General features: G+C 38.8%; 5 protein-coding genes across 12 annotated transcripts; 2 read left to right on the top strand and 3 right to left on the bottom strand.

Annotated features, from left to right (window-relative positions):
* The first annotated feature begins 409 nt into the window (after positions 1–409).
* LOC119999876 (BRISC and BRCA1-A complex member 2-like) lies at positions 410–6,656 on the top strand. Of its 6 annotated transcripts, none has more exons than XM_038847660.1 (14): positions 410–631; positions 975–1,065; positions 1,180–1,360; positions 1,443–1,533; positions 2,540–2,575; positions 2,712–2,810; positions 2,935–3,065; positions 3,157–3,205; positions 3,953–4,042; positions 4,146–4,199; positions 5,016–5,081; positions 5,601–5,698; positions 5,745–5,836; positions 6,555–6,656. In XM_038847660.1, exons 1-13 carry the CDS (start codon positions 554–556, stop codon positions 5,824–5,826), a joined length of 1,146 nt encoding a protein of 381 aa, XP_038703588.1. In that variant the 5' UTR covers positions 410–553; the 3' UTR covers positions 5,827–5,836; positions 6,555–6,656. The 6 variants fall into 6 exon arrangements, with proteins under 6 accessions (XP_038703588.1, XP_038703587.1, XP_038703586.1 ...); XM_038847658.1 differs by having other exon boundaries at positions 411–631; positions 5,801–5,836; XM_038847663.1 differs by having other exon boundaries at positions 411–631; positions 5,775–5,836.
* A 129-nt stretch (positions 6,657–6,785) lies between these two features.
* Positions 6,786–9,447, top strand: LOC119999875 (tubulin beta chain-like). The gene is made up of 3 exons (XM_038847657.1): positions 6,786–7,338; positions 8,131–8,400; positions 8,567–9,447. Exons 1-3 carry the CDS (start codon positions 6,939–6,941, stop codon positions 9,241–9,243), a joined length of 1,347 nt encoding a protein of 448 aa, XP_038703585.1. The 5' UTR covers positions 6,786–6,938; the 3' UTR covers positions 9,244–9,447.
* Positions 9,448–9,829: 382 nt separating this feature from the next.
* On the bottom strand, positions 9,830–10,780 carry LOC119999877. Its single transcript, XM_038847665.1, has 2 exons — positions 10,315–10,780; positions 9,830–10,129 (listed from the first exon to the last, which is right to left on the bottom strand). The coding sequence occupies exons 1-2, from the start codon at positions 10,606–10,608 to the stop codon at positions 9,944–9,946; spliced, it is 480 nt and encodes a 159-aa protein (XP_038703593.1). The 5' UTR covers positions 10,609–10,780; the 3' UTR covers positions 9,830–9,943.
* A 438-nt stretch (positions 10,781–11,218) lies between these two features.
* LOC120000829 lies at positions 11,219–12,889 on the bottom strand. 2 transcript variants are annotated; one of them, XM_038848985.1, is made up of 4 exons: positions 12,283–12,889; positions 12,044–12,106; positions 11,831–11,905; positions 11,219–11,737 (listed from the first exon to the last, which is right to left on the bottom strand). In XM_038848985.1, exons 1-4 carry the CDS (start codon positions 12,721–12,723, stop codon positions 11,375–11,377), a joined length of 942 nt encoding a protein of 313 aa, XP_038704913.1. In that variant the 5' UTR covers positions 12,724–12,889; the 3' UTR covers positions 11,219–11,374. The 2 variants fall into 2 exon arrangements, with proteins under 2 accessions (XP_038704913.1, XP_038704912.1); XM_038848984.1 differs by having other exon boundaries at positions 11,223–11,737; positions 12,044–12,115; positions 12,283–12,887.
* Positions 12,890–14,950: 2,061 nt separating this feature from the next.
* On the bottom strand, positions 14,951–17,415 carry LOC120000876. Of its 2 annotated transcripts, none has more exons than XM_038849039.1 (5): positions 16,989–17,415; positions 16,786–16,897; positions 16,542–16,606; positions 15,816–16,388; positions 14,951–15,327 (listed from the first exon to the last, which is right to left on the bottom strand). In XM_038849039.1, the coding sequence occupies exons 1-5, from the start codon at positions 17,193–17,195 to the stop codon at positions 15,208–15,210; spliced, it is 1,077 nt and encodes a 358-aa protein (XP_038704967.1). In that variant the 5' UTR covers positions 17,196–17,415; the 3' UTR covers positions 14,951–15,207. The 2 variants fall into 2 exon arrangements, with proteins under 2 accessions (XP_038704967.1, XP_038704968.1); XM_038849040.1 differs by having other exon boundaries at positions 14,951–15,319.
* Positions 17,416–17,449: the final 34 nt, after the last annotated feature.

The raw sequence follows: 17,449 nt of genomic DNA, 5'->3' as shown, positions 1-17,449 counted from the left end.
ACTTTTTAAGACAAAATATTCATATATGAGTTGGCGCTACAATTTTCTTTCGCTAGAATTGACAATAATTCTTGTCCAAAACTATAGCAAATTATAGTTTTTTTAAAAAGGCATATTAAAACTTAAAAGTATTTATGATTTAGAACTTACCCGAGCTTCTTTCTTTTGGGCCGTAAATTGGGTTGAAGAAAAAAGGAATTGGGCTCAGTATCTGGAAAGAGTCTGATTGGCAATAATAACCTTGTCGTTACGTCGTATACTATTTGCTACATTATGGGCCGTAAATTGGGTTAAAGACTGATTTTGTGGGCTGAGAGTGGGCTACCGTCCCATTACTGTTTATCCTATCGCACTTATAAAACGACATCGTTTAAGCACAACCTTTATTACTCCAGCGCAAGGAAGGCTAGAAAATTCACTTTGAGATTGCTTTTCCTTCCGAATCTTTCTCAGTAGATCGCCGGGGACTGATCCTGGAGCTTCTGTGGATAGTCGGCGAGTGGGAAGCTAAAACGGGCGGACCAGCGAATTCTCTTTTTTCTTCAAAACGACCATGTCAGTCGATGGATTCCCGCCTTTCATCGCGGCTCAGCTCCATTACCACCTAAATCAATGCCCTCACTCCACTAAGGTTACTGTTAACAAAAAATTCACTAATCATCTCCTTTTCGTCTTTGATGAATTGTAGAGGTAGCCTATTGAATTGCTCAAGCTGATATTCATGTCAGCTTGTTGTCAAAATTTTCTCACTTTCTCTACTGTTAAAGCGAGGTGCCTAGGTCTATGATTTCCGAAATTTGCATCAAATTTGGATTTCTATTGCACAATTTATGGTCGCGAAGTGTAGGGTTTATCTACGCATTAGGCTGCCGTACAAATTAGGATTTCGTTCTCCGATGTAGAGAAGTTGTACGGATTAGGAAGAACTGGATGAGTCATCAGAGGTTGAATTGTGATTTGATTTTGACTTGCAGGTTGATCAGGTGTGGTCTGGCAGCAAATACCTGCCTGGATTATATGATCGCTTCACCTTGCTCATCCCTTATTGTTTAGACTTCATCAGATGTTAGTAAGACTTTTAGTTATTTGAAGAGTTTCTTCTCTTTCCACGATTTTCTGCCTATTATTCTTCCTTGTATTGTTAGTCCAGTAAATCCGTGTTATTATGATCTGTTGTAGGGGATTTTATATACAATGCCGAGTTTCCTATGGCTGCACCAGATGTTATATTTGGACCTGAAGATGAAGATTTTTATCCGTTAAGTGCAACTTCTGGTGGACGAGGACCATTCCTGAAGAGTTTGCAGGACTGGAGCCACAAGGACCCTACGCGGCTATTGGTTCTCATTCAAGAACTGAGGTTAGAGCTTCAGGTTCTTTATAAGTCAATTCCCTAGCAAGATTCTTGGTTGGTACTGAGTAATGTTTCTCTTGTTTGTTAGGGATCACTATGTCGCTTACCAGAGAAAGCGAGTTGGAGAAGTTGATGATGATCGGTTAAAATTTGAAATTAGTACTATTGAATCACGGCAGGTACTTTTTTTGACCTCTGTGCTAATATTTCATATATATTTCAGAAATATAAGTATTAGTGAGCAAACCGCTAGGAATCTATACTTATAGTTCAGTTTCATCCATGGGTGTGAGCAAACCGCTAGGAATAGATACTTACAGTTCATTTTCGTTCATGGGTGCTCCAAATCTGCTTGAAGGAAGGAATTTAGCTCTATTTCTATTCATGTGGCTTTTCCCTCTTGGATATTTTCTTCTCCACTCATGCTTTGAAGTTTGAGGCTTTGACCATCGAGGGATTAGCAAGAAGTCAATTTTTTTTTTATTACGTTTGTCTTTGTCATCACCCTTACTGAATAAAATGGAAGCTGATAGATGTGTTTTTTATTAGAAAATGGTAAACAGCCTCACTATATTATCAACTTTGTTGAAGATGAGAGTGAATGATTCGTGTTAGATAAAATGAAGTGAAATCCTAAGCCATTTGCTTCTGTCTTTTTTCATGGGTTTGTGAGGAAATGATAATGTGAATGTTGGTGTTGCTGCGGATATTGAATTTGTTTCCATCACTTGCAATTCACAGAAATGAGAATTATGCTGCATTAAATATGTCAAGAGATATTTACTTTATATGTTTGCAGTTTTATCTACTCGAGTTCAATTTTTCATATTCCCTATTGTTGACATGGGGATAAAGAATTATAGTGTTTATTGGTTCCAGAGTATTTTTCTTTGTAACTTTCTTGTAACTTCATCTGCTTTTTAATCTTTAATGTATCAATCTTTTAGTTCTCGAGATATATGCTTAATAGTGAATTTAGCAAATAGATTAGAGTGTTTATTGGGTTGCAGAGTGTTTATTGGTTGCAAAGTATGATCCTAATTAGAAATGAATGGTGAAAACAAATGCATGTAGTGGATTCCTATCGATTTTCTCATAACTTTTGTGATAAAGGTTCGGATGTTGATGATGATGATGATTACTGCTTTATAGCCATTGTGCTTGACTCCTGTCAGTGTCTGGCAGGGAATTGAGATGCATATGAGTTCAGGTGCCGGAAAGGTATTTGTTGAAATGAAGATATTCACAACTATTTTAAATTGGTTTAATGTTGTCTAGTGCTGCAAAGCAGTGACGGTGGTATGCAGTTTGCTTCTAATCATGTTTGCCATTTTCATGCCTTTGAATTTTAGTGTAGCCTGAGGAGGTCAAATTTGCAGTGCCTCTATTGGACATGAACATAAATAAATTGGTGCTTGGTTGTCCCTGGAGACATCAGCAGAAAATTTATTTACAGGTTTATGTTTTATGTTTTATTTCATCATCTTTTTTCCCCCACTGTTTCCTTGTTACTTTTTCTATTCTTCTTTCTAAACATCCACTACCGAAATTTTCTGATGTCATTGTTGTCATGGGTACAGGTAATATACCCTGTTATTAGAAAATATATGACTGCTCCTTCAGCACCTCGTCTAAAATTAATGTCGAATCCCGAGTTGAAAGCTCTATTTTTAGTTGACGATGCCAAACTTCCTTCATGGGTGGAAGGAATGTAAGCTTTGCTCATCCTTTTGCTTACTACGTTACTCATCCTCTACTTCTGCTGAGAAATTACTTTCATTGTTTATCTTATGCTTGGAAAGGTGCATGGCCGAGTATCTTCCCCACCTAGAAGAAACCCTCGAGAAACAGGTTTGTGCATTTCCCTTCTCTGCTTTTGCTTTGAGTCATAGTTGTCAAAGGCACATCTGAGGCTCAAGCAAGGGGTCTGCACCTCACCCAGCCTCCAGTGGCTGCCCTTCACTGAGGCGCAGCATAGGCATAGCTAGGTATATGCTCACACCAGGAGCAAGGGCACCAAATTATTCCTAGTTTTTTGCTTTAAATTTATAGATCGGGTTCAAATTTTTTTTGAATTGAGCTTAAATTTATCAATTGTGCTTACTCAGTGAAGGCAAGCTTGAGTGATTTTCTACATAGCTTCGGCTCACCAGTGAGCATCACTAGAAAAAATAGAGTAATGAATAGCAATACCGAAACTCTGTAGTCTAGACAAGCATGACCGATCAATCTCCATAGGAAATACCAAGAAGGCAACCTTTATATAAGCATCATTGGCTTGGTCAGCCTTTACCTGACCAACTACCTAATACTACGCAGGCTCATCAAACAGCGCTTTTTAGCTTTCTTCAGGATTTGGCCCGAACTGTTCGGCAGATTCCCGTTGATATGCTTTTGTGTTAGATAATGCATAGTTGCATACTTCAATTATAATTATTAGATTTTTTTTAAATTGGTACCTTGCTTCTCTTGGGAACACTCCTTAAGTGCATCTTGCGCCTCAGGCGATAGGAGGCCTCTACTTGTCATGCTTTGAGTTGACACACTTCATGTTAAGTATGAGCAGACTACTACATAAATGTTTTCTGTTTGCTTAAGGTGTTAGAGGCAGCTTCCTTGGTTGATGTTAGAAGGCGTTTTATTGAGGCATTGGCTCCTTTGTTTGGAAGGCCAGTAGAAGCTGATTCGGTAAGTAGTTGTGGCATTGATGCATTTACACATGCTCTTTTTTTTGGATCTCTTAACAGTTATGTGTAGTTCAACTTCTTTCTTGCTTCTTTTTTTTTTCCAGGTTTTTTGCAGGAAGGCAACATTTCTTGCGGCCTCTGGAGCATTTACATTTCTGGTAATTCATTTATCTTCCTCTATTTAGTAGTTCTCTTAGCAAGTTTGTGAATTTCAATGGTGCGAAACATTGACTTGCTGCTTCTTGAAATATTGATGAAATTCTACACTCCTTGCTGCAAGTCTCTTCTACTTAGATGCCGAGTTATTTTTTTTGCATGTGTGTCTATGGGGACTAACATGTAGTAGCTTTATCTGATGTTTATTGTGACACAATCTGTCTAGGAATGCTAATCGGTATACACTAACCAAGAATGATTGATAAATTTCCTTTGACCTTGTAGTCCATAGGCAGAAGTATGGTCTAATGTGGCATTATGTAATTGCTGCAGCCTTTTCAGGAGGTATTAATGTCTCTATCAACTTAAGATGACAGAACATGAAGGAGAACTTGTGGCAAAATTTCATGAGTTTAAGAATCGTTAAAGAATATCTGGCTTTATATGCCATAGAGCATGGCTGAGAAGTTTTTCTGTCAAATATATTTTTCATACGTATATTATCACTAAGAAATGGCCTTATCGTCCTTGTGAAAAAATCTTGATAATTGGAAATCTTTATATCGTAAGAAAGATATTTTTATCAGTTTTTATGCTTGATTCAAAGTTAAAGCCATTTTGATCCTCAACACCCCTTTTGGGTCTTATGGTGGTTGTGAAGTCTTAAATTACTTAGTTACTGAGATCATTCTTTTTGGATTTTATTTTCCAAGTGCTATGGTGACGTCCCTGTTATAAAGTTTCTTTATATGAAAATTTTGTAGTATTAGTTTGGTTTCTTTCTATTTCTGTGAGTAACTAAAGTTGTGTTACTGTAGGTTCATTTTCTCGTTTCAACTCTGTTTCCAAAGCAACAGCCATCTATGCTACTTCAAAGCACTCTGGTAATAACATCTAGATTTCGCAGTCTGATAAAATATTCTCTTCTTTATGTTTGCAATTTGCCTTGAATCAAGAGATAAAATGGATTGGGTTATATTTTATTTGTGAGTCATTCTCATGTACGTGGCATCAAGTCTCTCATGAAATTCCATCTACTATTTATGCAGCATGCTTCGTACACACATGCCTTTCATTAGAAAGGGTTTTGTATTATAGTCATTTACAAATATTTAATTCATAAGCTTGCTGCAAAGGTTCATATAAGATTTGTTTTGTTTATAGTTGAGTTTTGTTTCACAAAATTTGCCACTGGATTTCCTTCTCCCATGCTTTTTAAAAAATTAAATTAAAAAAAATTATAAGATTAATTACCCTGATATCATAGCTCGACCAACCCAGAGTATCATTTATGTCAATCCATATTATTATCAAAGCATCTCCTAGTTTAGGTTGAATTGATTGAGAGAATAGTTATTCTGCAAATCTACTCCTGATTGTGTTATGATCATATAATTTTGTAGCATTTCAGCAATCATGGTGTGCCTGTCAAGTCCCCGCTTTTGACAGATTACCCATGGAGTCCGAGATGGGATGCCTCACAGATGGCCGAGCAGATATTGTAAGTTCTTTCAGTCTTTTGTTCTTATCATTCTATTGCTGCCTAGAAATTTGTTCTCCTTTATCCCTGCCCACAGGTTTTGCTTATCATATTTTCTTCCAGTGACTTCTTGGCAGACGAGTCCCTGAACTTCAAAAGGTACTGCAATGAGTCTCAACTTCAACACTAGCATATTGTCTTGCGCAGCTGTTAATTTTCTTTCCGCTGGCTTTAGCATTTCAAACTTTCAAGTTGGCTAGAGTTGGTCCATTGGAGCTGTGCATCTGTATTCTTTATCATCATTGTAAATGGTTATGTTCACATGTTCCAGTCTTTTGCATGCATTAGTAACTGCTAAATCCAGTACTCCTATCCTATGTAATTGGCCTGTAAGTCTTGTGCCTTTGCCTCTCTTCTTGTCTGTCTGATTCTCCCTTGTTGAAAAGGGAAAACCATGGCTCTCTAGAAAAGAGTTGCAAGCAAGGCCCACATGGTGGCCTGCTGCTCGGGTGGGCCGGGCCGGCCAGTCTGTCTTTTCTTCACGGACTTTGGACATTTAGCAGGTGGTTGATCCTTAGTGGTTTTAATTATTTTGAGCAAGAAAGTAAAATCTTCAATAGCGAGTGGGGATTATTAGCCAAATGTTAATCTTCTAATTATTGGTTAACAAGGTACAAATGACAAATTCATAATAGTAATGATATGGATGCCAGTAGCTGTTGGTATCCCATTGATTTGTACACATGATTTCATGGGCTTCACGTGGATTCTAAGAATTCACTTGAATATTGTGCGCTAATTTAACAGTTGGATTAATTGAGGTATCAACTTTTAGAATTTTTATCGAATTTCTAAGTAAGTTTACCTTAATGTACAGTGAGCGATCCTGTCCACAACCTTTACAACTGACAAGCTCTCGGCAGTAAAACTGTAAATCCGGTACCCCAATCCATGGCGAAAACGGACACCGAAATAAACGCAAAAATCCCCCACGTTGTGCCTCATGGCTCATGCAGACAGGTGGGCCACCCCATGTTAACGTACGCACCCACCTTCCCGCCAGAGGGGCAGTCAGTTGGACGTGGGTTAAGGTGACCGTATTCTCGCGCTGTCACAGCACATGACACCGACTTCAAAAAATCTGGCTCTATACCTATTTTTATCTTCTTCTTAACCTCCGCCTCTTCCTCTCCCTCTCTTCATATACCCTCTCCTCCACTCTCTCGAACTTCACAAAACCAAGGAATCAAACATTTCGACGATGAGGGAGATCTTGCACATTCAAGGAGGCCAATGCGGGAACCAAATTGGTTCTAAATTCTGGGAGGTGATCTGTGACGAGCATGGCGTGGATCCCACCGGGAAGTACAATGGCGACGGGGACTCGGATCTCCAACTGGAGCGGATCAATGTGTATTACAATGAGGCATCCGGTGGAAGGTACGTGCCTCGGGCGGTTCTTATGGACCTTGAACCAGGAACCATGGACAGTATCAGATCTGGTCCCTATGGGAGGATCTTCCGGCCGGATAACTTCGTGTTTGGACAGTCTGGTGCGGGCAATAATTGGGCGAAAGGTCACTACACCGAGGGAGCGGAATTGATCGATTCCGTTCTTGATGTTGTGCGAAAAGAGGCGGAGAACTGCGATTGTTTGCAAGGTATGTTTCTTGAACTCCGATTTCTCTTTTTAGATTTAAACTAGATGGATTTTATCGATCGAAACTTTTGCATAGTTTTCTATCTCGGAGTTTCAAATACGAACGTGAATGCAGAGTTGGATCTGAATAGTCTCGCATTGCTATCTCGAAGTTTCAAATATTAATGTGAATTGGAGTTGGATCTGAATGGACTAGCATTTTAGGTTTTTAAGTAAATTGGCTATGCTGGATGCCATTGAACCTATTGATCTCAATTTCTCTTTGCCTTTTTCTTGATGCTGTTATTCTTTGTACTTTCAATGTAGGCTATGATATCACGTCCTTATATCTTCTGAAATTTGAGATCTATGTTGCTTTTGATTCGACTGGAAGAAAGTCCAGTACATTGGTTTATGCATTTTGAGTCATTTAGATTCTCAAGTATTTGGAAAAAACCCCTCTTACATTGGTTACATGAGAATCCTGGCCATCTGGAATGTGTTTTGCTCCCAAGGCTCAATTATCTATGCAGGAATCAACCTCACATGTAGCCAGAAAGCTGTAACTAAAAGATACTATAAAAACCTTTGTTTGGGATTAGGGCATGTATACCTTTATCGCGGATGGATGGTGATTACTGCGACATGAAAATAGTTTTATTTATACGGTCAACTTCTTTTATTGACTAGGGATTTTGGAGTGCAATGATTCGAGTTTTTTTAATTGATTATTGCTGTAGAAATCTTAAACTTACTGTTGAAGATTGGTCATACATTGACGATGAATTCTTTTGTTGCTCTGTATGTGTGCCAGGCTTTCAAGTATGTCACTCACTTGGAGGAGGCACAGGCTCTGGAATGGGAACACTTCTGATATCAAAGATTCGAGAGGAATACCCTGACAGGATGATGATGACCTTCTCTGTATTCCCTTCCCCAAAGGTCTCAGACACAGTTGTAGAGCCATATAACGCCACCCTCTCTGTGCACCAGTTGGTAGAGAATGCTGATGAATGCATGGTTCTTGATAATGAAGCCCTGTATGACATCTGCTTCCGAACTTTAAAGCTCAGCAATCCAAGCTGTGAGTAGTATATTGTTTATTGCATAAACTTGATTGGTGTGAGTAGTAGATTGTTTCTTGCATAAACTTGATTGGTGTGAGTAGTATATTGTTTATTGCATAAACTTGATTACTTGAAGTAATACAATGAGATGTATAGCTAACTTCCTGCACTTTAATTTTGCAGTTGGTGACTTGAACCACTTGATATCTGAGACTATGAGTGGTGTTACATGCTGCCTGAGGTTCCCTGGACAGCTGAACTCAGACCTCAGGAAACTGGCTGTGAACTTGATCCCATTCCCACGGCTACACTTCTTCATGGTGGGATTCGCTCCACTCACTGCTCGTGGCTCGCAGCAATACATTTCCCTCACTGTCCCAGAGCTGACTCAGCAAATGTGGGATGCAAAGAACATGATGTGTGCTGCTGACCCCCGCCATGGGCGTTACCTAACAGCCTCAGCCATGTTTAGGGGAAAGATGAGCACCAAAGAAGTGGATGAACAGATGATCAATGTGCAGAACAAGAATTCATCTTACTTTGTGGAGTGGATTCCAAACAATGTGAAGTCAAGTGTGTGTGATATTCCACCGAGGGGTCTAAAGATGGCATCAACCTTTGTGGGGAACTCCACTTCAATCCAAGAAATGTTTAGGAGGGTGAGTGAGCAGTTCACAGCCATGTTTCGCCGCAAGGCCTTCTTGCACTGGTACACTGGTGAAGGGATGGATGAGATGGAATTCACTGAGGCAGAGAGCAACATGAATGATTTGGTGGCAGAGTACCAACAATACCAGGATGCAACTGCTGATGATGAAGGTGAGTATGAGGAGGGAATCGAAGAGAATTACGAGGCCTAATCAGTATAAAATTTTTGTGACATTGTTCAGAATTACTTGCATTATGATGCTTTCTCTTGCCCATGTATCTACTACTACTACACTACTACACGTGTGGGTCAGTTTTTTATATTGGTTTTTCTTTGATGTTTATGATATTATTGTTGTTCAATTCAAGCATTTGAAATCATTTATAAACTCCTAATTACAGATTGTTTTTGTAATTCCACCACACCATTCGATCCCTCTTTTCTTTTCTTATTGATATTCTAGATTGCAAGACGGCATTTGCTGTTTTTAGTGTCTTTGTTGACATGAATATGACTACTTGGATTCTATTTTTCTACTTGTACTCTCCCTCACTGTCGCAAAGTGAGGACCCATGCTATATACCTTGGAGTCTCCTTTTTTCAGTTGCAACTTGCAAGGTCTCAACTTCGGTTGAGATTGGGCTTTTATATGGGCCCGCAACAAGACCTTTAATATGGGCTCGGTACTTGAACATTATTGTCTTCACCATCAAGGTCCAATCTAAGCAGATTGGGCTCATAAGGTCCAATCCCAGCCCTTCTCATGACTAAAATGCAAAACAAATTAATGAGGGAAATCACGAAAAATGTGGCTGTTCAATCTGATTAGGACTGTACAACCTAAAAGGCTCAACTTAACTTCAACACCAAAGGAGATAGATAATTGTTTAAACTCTAAAACCTATAAACTATCAAATACCCATGTTTCTTAAAACACCATCAAATCTGATATAGGCCAAGTAAGGACCCCCTGGTGAGGCTTGGACAGAGTGCTCTAACGGAGGAGGAGAGACATTCAGGTCAAGTGTATGGAACACGGGTGGAGACTGTCCGTGAGCCGTTTGATCAACCATCGACGGTTGGTAGTGACGTAATTTCTACAAGATAATCAAGAAAGATGAAGATAATGTAAAATCAGTAGAAGTAGAACCCACTAATCCTAGAGAAACCCATTACAGGGAGAAAAAAAATCTTTGAGGAAAAAATCCATTAAAGCAAAACCCATTAAATTTTAAGAAAAACGGCTATCGAAGAAACGATGAAGAATGTGAGAAATAATGACCTTATTATGAGAGCTGCTTCGCTTGGAGCACTCATGATTCCCATCGGATTCACTGAGAGACAGCGAGAGGGGCGTCACAGGGGTCGTAGCCTGGATCGCCTTGACATTGGGTTCCTGTGGCTCAACCACCATAGGCCTAGTGGAGCCGTTGGGCACTGCAATTCTTCTTCTTTGAAATCCCCAATCAGGAGAATTTTCTGATTTAGCGATCAATTCAGGCAGCTCCAACAAAATTCCGATGACATCCCTCTCGTCTTCATCGAAATCGTAGAAATCGCTTGTGCTCTGTTCCATTCTCTCCCTCTGTTACTCTCTCAATTGCAGTCAAAATTCGTAACCAAAAGAATAATTTGAGAGACAAGTTTAGAAGGAGAAAAACATAGAAAAAGAAGAGTAAGAACAAGCGAAGGAAAACGAATTGGGTCTCACAGTGAGGGAATGAGGGTTAGACAATACAGAGATACTTGCAAACGGGGCTTCCGCCAGCTTGTAATGTTGATGATGGTTTATAAAGGGTTTTTTTTTTTTTTTTTTTAAATCAAGAATAACACAATATCTAAGCGTACATAAATAATAAATTTTAAGCAGGACAAGATAAATTAGGTCTGACATTATTTATCTATTTTCTTTTCATGGATGTATTTTTTTATTTAAAAAGGTAGATTATGTGCTTCAACTGAGGTATTTGTGAAATTCGTCTCAGAGTCAATCACTAATCACTGTTATCTTAGTTATCTCAACTGTCGAGTTATCTTAATTATCTCAATCTCAATTGTCGAGTTGTTATCTCAACAATGACAATCATGTGGAGCCCACGAATTCAACTAAAATCTTGCATATCAAACTCAACTAGGATACTAACTGCTATTATGTTAATCATTTTTGTTTTGCATAACTAAAATGATCGACAAATGAAATCTTTGACTAACAATAAAGTAACAAAAGATATATCATTTAGGGCTTCTTTGATATACAATTATGCAAACCCTTGGAAAAATATACTCAAAAAACTCATAATCATGATCATTATTTCAAAATTTAAATTGGGAAGAAAAAAAAATTAGCTACGTGGAGGACGTAGTTTAGCTCTGCAAATTTCCATCCTTCTTTTCCTTGATTCAGCAGCAGTCTTGGCTTTATCGGTAGAGTCCAAGCCCAGAAAGAATAATTGGGCCTGCAACGAACCCACCATCGTAGTCTTTGCCTCTGGGACAAACTCATTCAGATCAGGAACCCCATTATACACGATTGGTGCTGGTGCTGGTGCTGGTGCTGGTGCTGGTGCTGGTACCGTCCGATCGACAATCAATGGTTGCGAAGGAAACATGATCGGAACAGTATCAACGGCGGGGGATTTCACAGTGGCTTGAGGTAATGCCAAAGTTAGATTCAAGCTGGGCTCCACTGTTTGAAGACCAATAACCTAAAAATAAACAAAGAATTAGGACCCAGAAAAGTAGGGCAGAAGATAAACAAGGAAAAAAAGAAAAGAAAAATTAAGGATTAAATGATTAACCTCTTGTTTCCTTGCTTTCAACAGCGTATTTTCAGTCTGCAGATTTTGATAATGGAGCTTTACTTTCTCTATCTCCTGTAATTTGCATTATTGTTAATGGTGTTTGGTATTACTGTGTTCAAAATTACTAATTTTAGGAGAAAGAAAAGCAGGTATATATTCAAGAACAGAGCAAGACTAATATTACCCAAAAATAATTTTCTTTTGTCTTACCCTTTGAAGCACTTCATTGTTCTTGGTTATCTGGTCTATCGTATCTTCCATGATCAATTTCTTCTGTAATTTCTAAAGATATTCAAGAACAATGACGAAGATATGTAAATTTAGCAGAACCCATTAACAGGAAGAAGAAAAAAAGTGCAAACTTTGAAGCAAATTAATCTTTGAAGAATACCCATTAACGAAATTGCGAAGAACTTGGAAACCCATCAAAGAAACTGCGAAAGAAGTACCTTATTGTGAGAGCGTCTTCTCTTGGAGTCCTCAGGCTTCTCGTCGGATTCACTGGGCGGGAACGAGAGAGGCGTCGCAGGGCTTGTCGCCTGGACCACCTTGACATTGGGTTCTTCGGGCTCAACCACCAGAGGCACAGAATTCACATCATCAACCAAAGTTCTCTGTGGTTGTGGTGGCGGCGCCGGCGACGGTAATGAAGGCTCATGAAATCGAGACGAGCTGTCTTGAATTGAAGATCTCCTCTTTTTGACTGCCCAAGAAACAGAATTTTCAGACCGAAAATCAGAGTTTGATTTTGCGATCAGTTCAGGAAGTTCCAACAAAATTGCGGCGACTCCTCTCTCGTCTTCGTCGAAACAGAAGAAGTCGTCGCAAGTGCTTGTGCTCTGTTCCATTGCTCTCTCTGTTACTCTCTCGTAGTTGCAGTCTAATTTCATGAACGAGAGAACTTAACAGAGAGAGAGAGAGAGTGAGAGGTAGAAGGGATTGGGTCTGAGAGAGCAGATTGGGGAGATAAGAGTTACTTGTAAACGGGGTTTCTCCTTTTCATCTAACGGGTTTCGTATGTATGACACGCGAGGTTTGTAGGGGACATTGACGAATATGGTGTCTCTGCTCTCTAGGGTTTATTTATGTGGAATTAATTTTTAAAGAATTAATTTTAATGGTTGGATTAAGAGATACTGCATGATGTAGCCATGTACGTAATACATTTTTGTTTCCTATGTGTTTATTGCCTGATTGGGACCCCACTTGTATGCTATTGACTTTAATCGCTATGCCCATTAGTTTTTCCATTTTAATATTTACAATTAACCATTCACCACTAAGCAATATTAAGGTATTTCAGATTGCAATAGACATTTCAGCATCCGATATCTCGGTTATCACAGTAGTTGGCAGTTATCCCCGATCTATTGAGTTGAACGCACGATATTTCATGTGCATGACATGTGGTGTATATGAATTCATTTGAATCTTGTGTATACAATTCAACATATTTAGTATGTGAATATGCAGTTTCATCCTTGTTACCTTACCTCTGTTTGTGATCCACTGCCAATAGCTTATGTTTAGGATCTATTACTTGGGTGTTGCGACCACCGCATGTCCTAACCAAAACATAGGGTGCGTCCCTAAGTGGGGCAACCCATAGGACCTCGTATTTTTGAAAAAATATTAGTGTTATAATAATTACAAACTCATTTAGGTAACAAACAATATGTTTTTTAAGAGGTCAGCCCCCCATAATCCAAGGTACGCCATTGCAAAAATAGTCTCGAGACTCGCGGACCGAGTCCAAGGGGCTTGTACTTTCCTTTGAACGAAAAGCATCATCTCTTTGTGCAGTGGGAGACTGACTGGTAGTACTAGCCAGCTGGAGTGGCAGAAGAAAATAACTAGCCAATTGCAAGACACTTTCTTATCTTCTTCTTCTTGTGGTTGACTTTCACTTCTGCTTTGACTACCAAAAACATAATTCATCTTTCAACTAAAACCATGTGTGGGTGCAAATGGACTGGCCAGCCAGCCAAAATCCTGTTTCTTCCAGGCCTTGCTAAGCCCAAGAGTCTGGACTGGAAACTTTAGGTAAGCTGTGCTCAGCCCAAATCTTTGACACAAGCAAGCCAATGTGTACAAAGGGATGACAAGGAAAATCAGACATTGATTGTATGAATTTAGTTGATGATAGTCTCAACAATAAAACATAAATTGCATTCTAACTAGAGAGTAATTAATAGAATAACAATCAGAGATGAAGATAATTACTTTGCTTTCTGCTTCTTTTTAATTCTACTCACCAGAAAATGCTCATCAGAATCATTCTCCGAGCTTGCATCTTCAACCTTGCGCCTTTTATCTTCTTATTAGAGGAATCTGGTGTAGATGAGGTCTCTTTTTTTTTTCCTTGAAAGTTACTGATTGTGTAGATTTCTTCGCAGAAGTAATTGCCTTTGCTGGGGAGTACAGCCTCTGTGACATATGCAGCATATCTAGATACAGTATCAATTACATGCCAATGGATTTCAACCAGCAAATAAGGCAATTTCTACAACCGAAACGACTCGTCTCCTACCAAAGCGCACTTTGGCACCTTAAGAGAAAACAAAGCATACAGCACAGTAATGAAAGGCTAATTAGCTACAAATTCATACATCTAGTGTAAGAGTTTACGCATAACTTTCCGAAGTATCCTGCTTTCAAAAGCACGCAAAAACTAACATTTCAGACAGCTTAGAGATGTAGAAATACTAACCAAGAAACATGGCTGGACAGAGCAAACCATAGCCTCCATTCATTTCTGCACCTACTTTGCCTCTACCAGCCATTTTCAGCATCATAGTCCTCTGCAAACTTCTTTCTGCTGTTATTGCATGAGCTTGAGTTTCTTAGACCAAGGAAAAAATATTTCTCGGCTCATCAAGCCAGGGACTTGCCCAGCGGGGTGGTTCTTCTGGTGATGGTCTCTTATCAGTCTTCTATTTGGGGCTCGGGCCATGTGGTCTCCTCTTGTATGGAGGTCTAATTAGCTGCTCATCTCTAGAACTGGAGTTTTTCCTTTTGTTCTTATGAGAAGTCCAGAGAGAAGGGGAATCCTAATGTACCTTATGTGTGATATTTGATTATCAGAGAACAAAAAGTTACTTACCAAAAAAAAAGAGAGAACAAAAAGGTTTGATTCAGTCACAATAGAAAATATTTTACAATGTCTTGCTCCAATGATTTCAACAGCCTAAAACTAGCACATGCTACAATTTTCTAGCAGATCTAATGTAGAAAACCTAGAACTAGCACATACTACAATTAGGACTAACAATAACTTGCTCCAAGGCTACTATAATTTACATGAAGCACATAAGAATACAAGAAAATATAAACAAATACACACAAGAATGCTTCCTGTTATGGTGTAGGAGGAGTCATCTGTAGTTGGAAGGTGAATTCTTCAATTTGGGAACTTTAAAACCAGAGGCGAACAATTTTGGAATCTTGGAAACGGGCACACTGTCAACTCCTTTTCTTTTTAAACTTCTGCTTTCCTTTACAAAGAGATGAAAAAGATTAGTTTTAATATCCTTGTCAGTTTCAACTTTCAAGAAAATAAAAATGGATACTTCACTGTTAAACACTGGCGCTACTGACAAATACGGCAGCAAACTATTCCTTATGCACACACTAAGGCATCTAAGTGGATTCGAACCCAACAAAGGTCTGAAACAGAAACACAAAGCCTCCCCCCAAAAAATTGTGCGTTTTCAACTTTCCGTTCACCTTTTACCTCTTGTTCCCTCTATTTTTGTAATCTTTTTCTCTCAATTTCAAAAATGGAACAAGAAATGCAGCATCATTAAAAGCAATGTCCGGGAGGGAAAAAAAAAAGTCCAAAAATTGGTTCCTAAACCATCCAGGCATCCACCAATAACCATGTCTTTAACTGAACTAGAACAAAATTGCCAACGAAAAGGGAAAAAAAAAAAAACTAATAGTCAAAAGAACATTCCTAAAAAAATTTAATACATTTATGTACCTTTTCAATCTCTCTCGCAGCAGATATTTCTTTCTTAACAATGTTATTACTTCCATCTCTGCCACTGTTCTTGTCTATTATCTTAGAAGTTGCCCCTCTAGCGCAACGCTGTAAAACAGGTGTAATAGAAGCACTTCTACATTTCCTTAACAACTCCAAATCCCGAGAGAGTTTAGAAATGTGTTCCACTGACTTATTTGCATCCGCCTCTAACCCAGCTACTTTAGCGTTTAGTCTTGCAATCATTTCATTTTTCTCATTGTTAGAGGACTGAAGTTGCTCCATACTGCCAAGAAGTTCCACAATCCTCCCATTTGCTCGTTCAAGTTCAGAACGCTCTCTCTTTAGATCATTGGTGAGATTTTTTTCCATGAGATTATATTGATTCCAAACAAATTTCTTCTCAGCCAATAAAGCAGATATCTCAGAACTCTTTTCCGAAGCTAGCTTCTCATATTCATGCTTTAGCCTTCGTACTTCGCCCTCAAGCATCTTAGAACCAACATCCTTGTCAGTATCTCCGTTTCCTGACTTTCTTTTGTCAGATTTTGTGGAGTTTCTTGGAGAATTATCCTGAAAACCATCAAAAGTGCATAGACATATTTAGAGGAAACATCTTCTTTTTTTTTTTTCTGGCTAAAAGTCTAGTAAAGCACCAAGAGGGTGCAACCCAGAGAATCAGAGGAAACATCCAGATGAACGTCAACAAATTATAATTGAACTTACCCTTATGTACTGAGAGAGGTAGTCAAAACAAGATTTGAAATCTGCTAACTCATCATCTTTATCCCCTGAAATTAGGAAAAAGGTAATGCAATGAAGCATAGTTGAATCAAGGATAAACATAAAAATGCAAGCACACAAAATCTTCCTTGAAAATTGAATTTAAATTTCTCTCAAATAAATTTATACAACCAAACAAAGAATGATGAAGACGCTATTAAAGAATAAAAAAGCAAGAATGACCTACGCAAATTCAATTTGTGAATACTAGTCTCTCTCTGCTTCATAGCTAATATCAAATCCGCTTTTGCAGCATCAAGCATGTGCATTTTATTTTTCTCCACTAAATCCTCCTTCATCTGCGCAAACCAAAAAAAAAAACCCTAACTTCAAAAAATTCTCAGAACCCTAGTATTAAAATCTCAAATTCCCTAGAAATTTAGGGTTTACCTGGGAGATATGGTCTTCATAAAATCGAATATCAGAAACCCGTTGATCGTGTTGCATCTTGATGCGATCTTCGAGAATCTTCCTCTCTTTGACAAGAGTTTCAAGCTGCTGTTGTTGGGACTTCAAAATCTTCACCAAGCCACCGAAGATTTTGTCCCATTTTTGCCGCTCTGATGGAGATCCCCGAGAGCGGTTCGTTGTGACCATTGTTAATTACTACTATATGAGTACACGAGCAACAGAAGAAAAATACACGGCGATGGCTTCTTCACTGTCTTTGAAAAAGATGACCGTTGTAATTCAAAAAGCAGAGAAACGGAACGTCATATCAGTCGTATCGGAAATTCTTCAATTAGATTGGGCCTATACAGGCCCAAATGTATTTTTTGGGCCATCTTTGGAAATCATAAGGGGCTCGATCTTATTCATTAGGTAATTACAGATCTGCCACTGAGTGGGCT

This window comes from Tripterygium wilfordii, chromosome 6 (assembly GCF_013401445.1).
Source record: "Tripterygium wilfordii isolate XIE 37 chromosome 6, ASM1340144v1, whole genome shotgun sequence".
Classification (NCBI taxonomy): Eukaryota; Viridiplantae; Streptophyta; class Magnoliopsida; order Celastrales; family Celastraceae; genus Tripterygium; species Tripterygium wilfordii.
The sequence above is the reverse complement of the archived record's forward strand: the minus strand, read 5'-3'. Positions and strand labels throughout refer to the sequence as shown.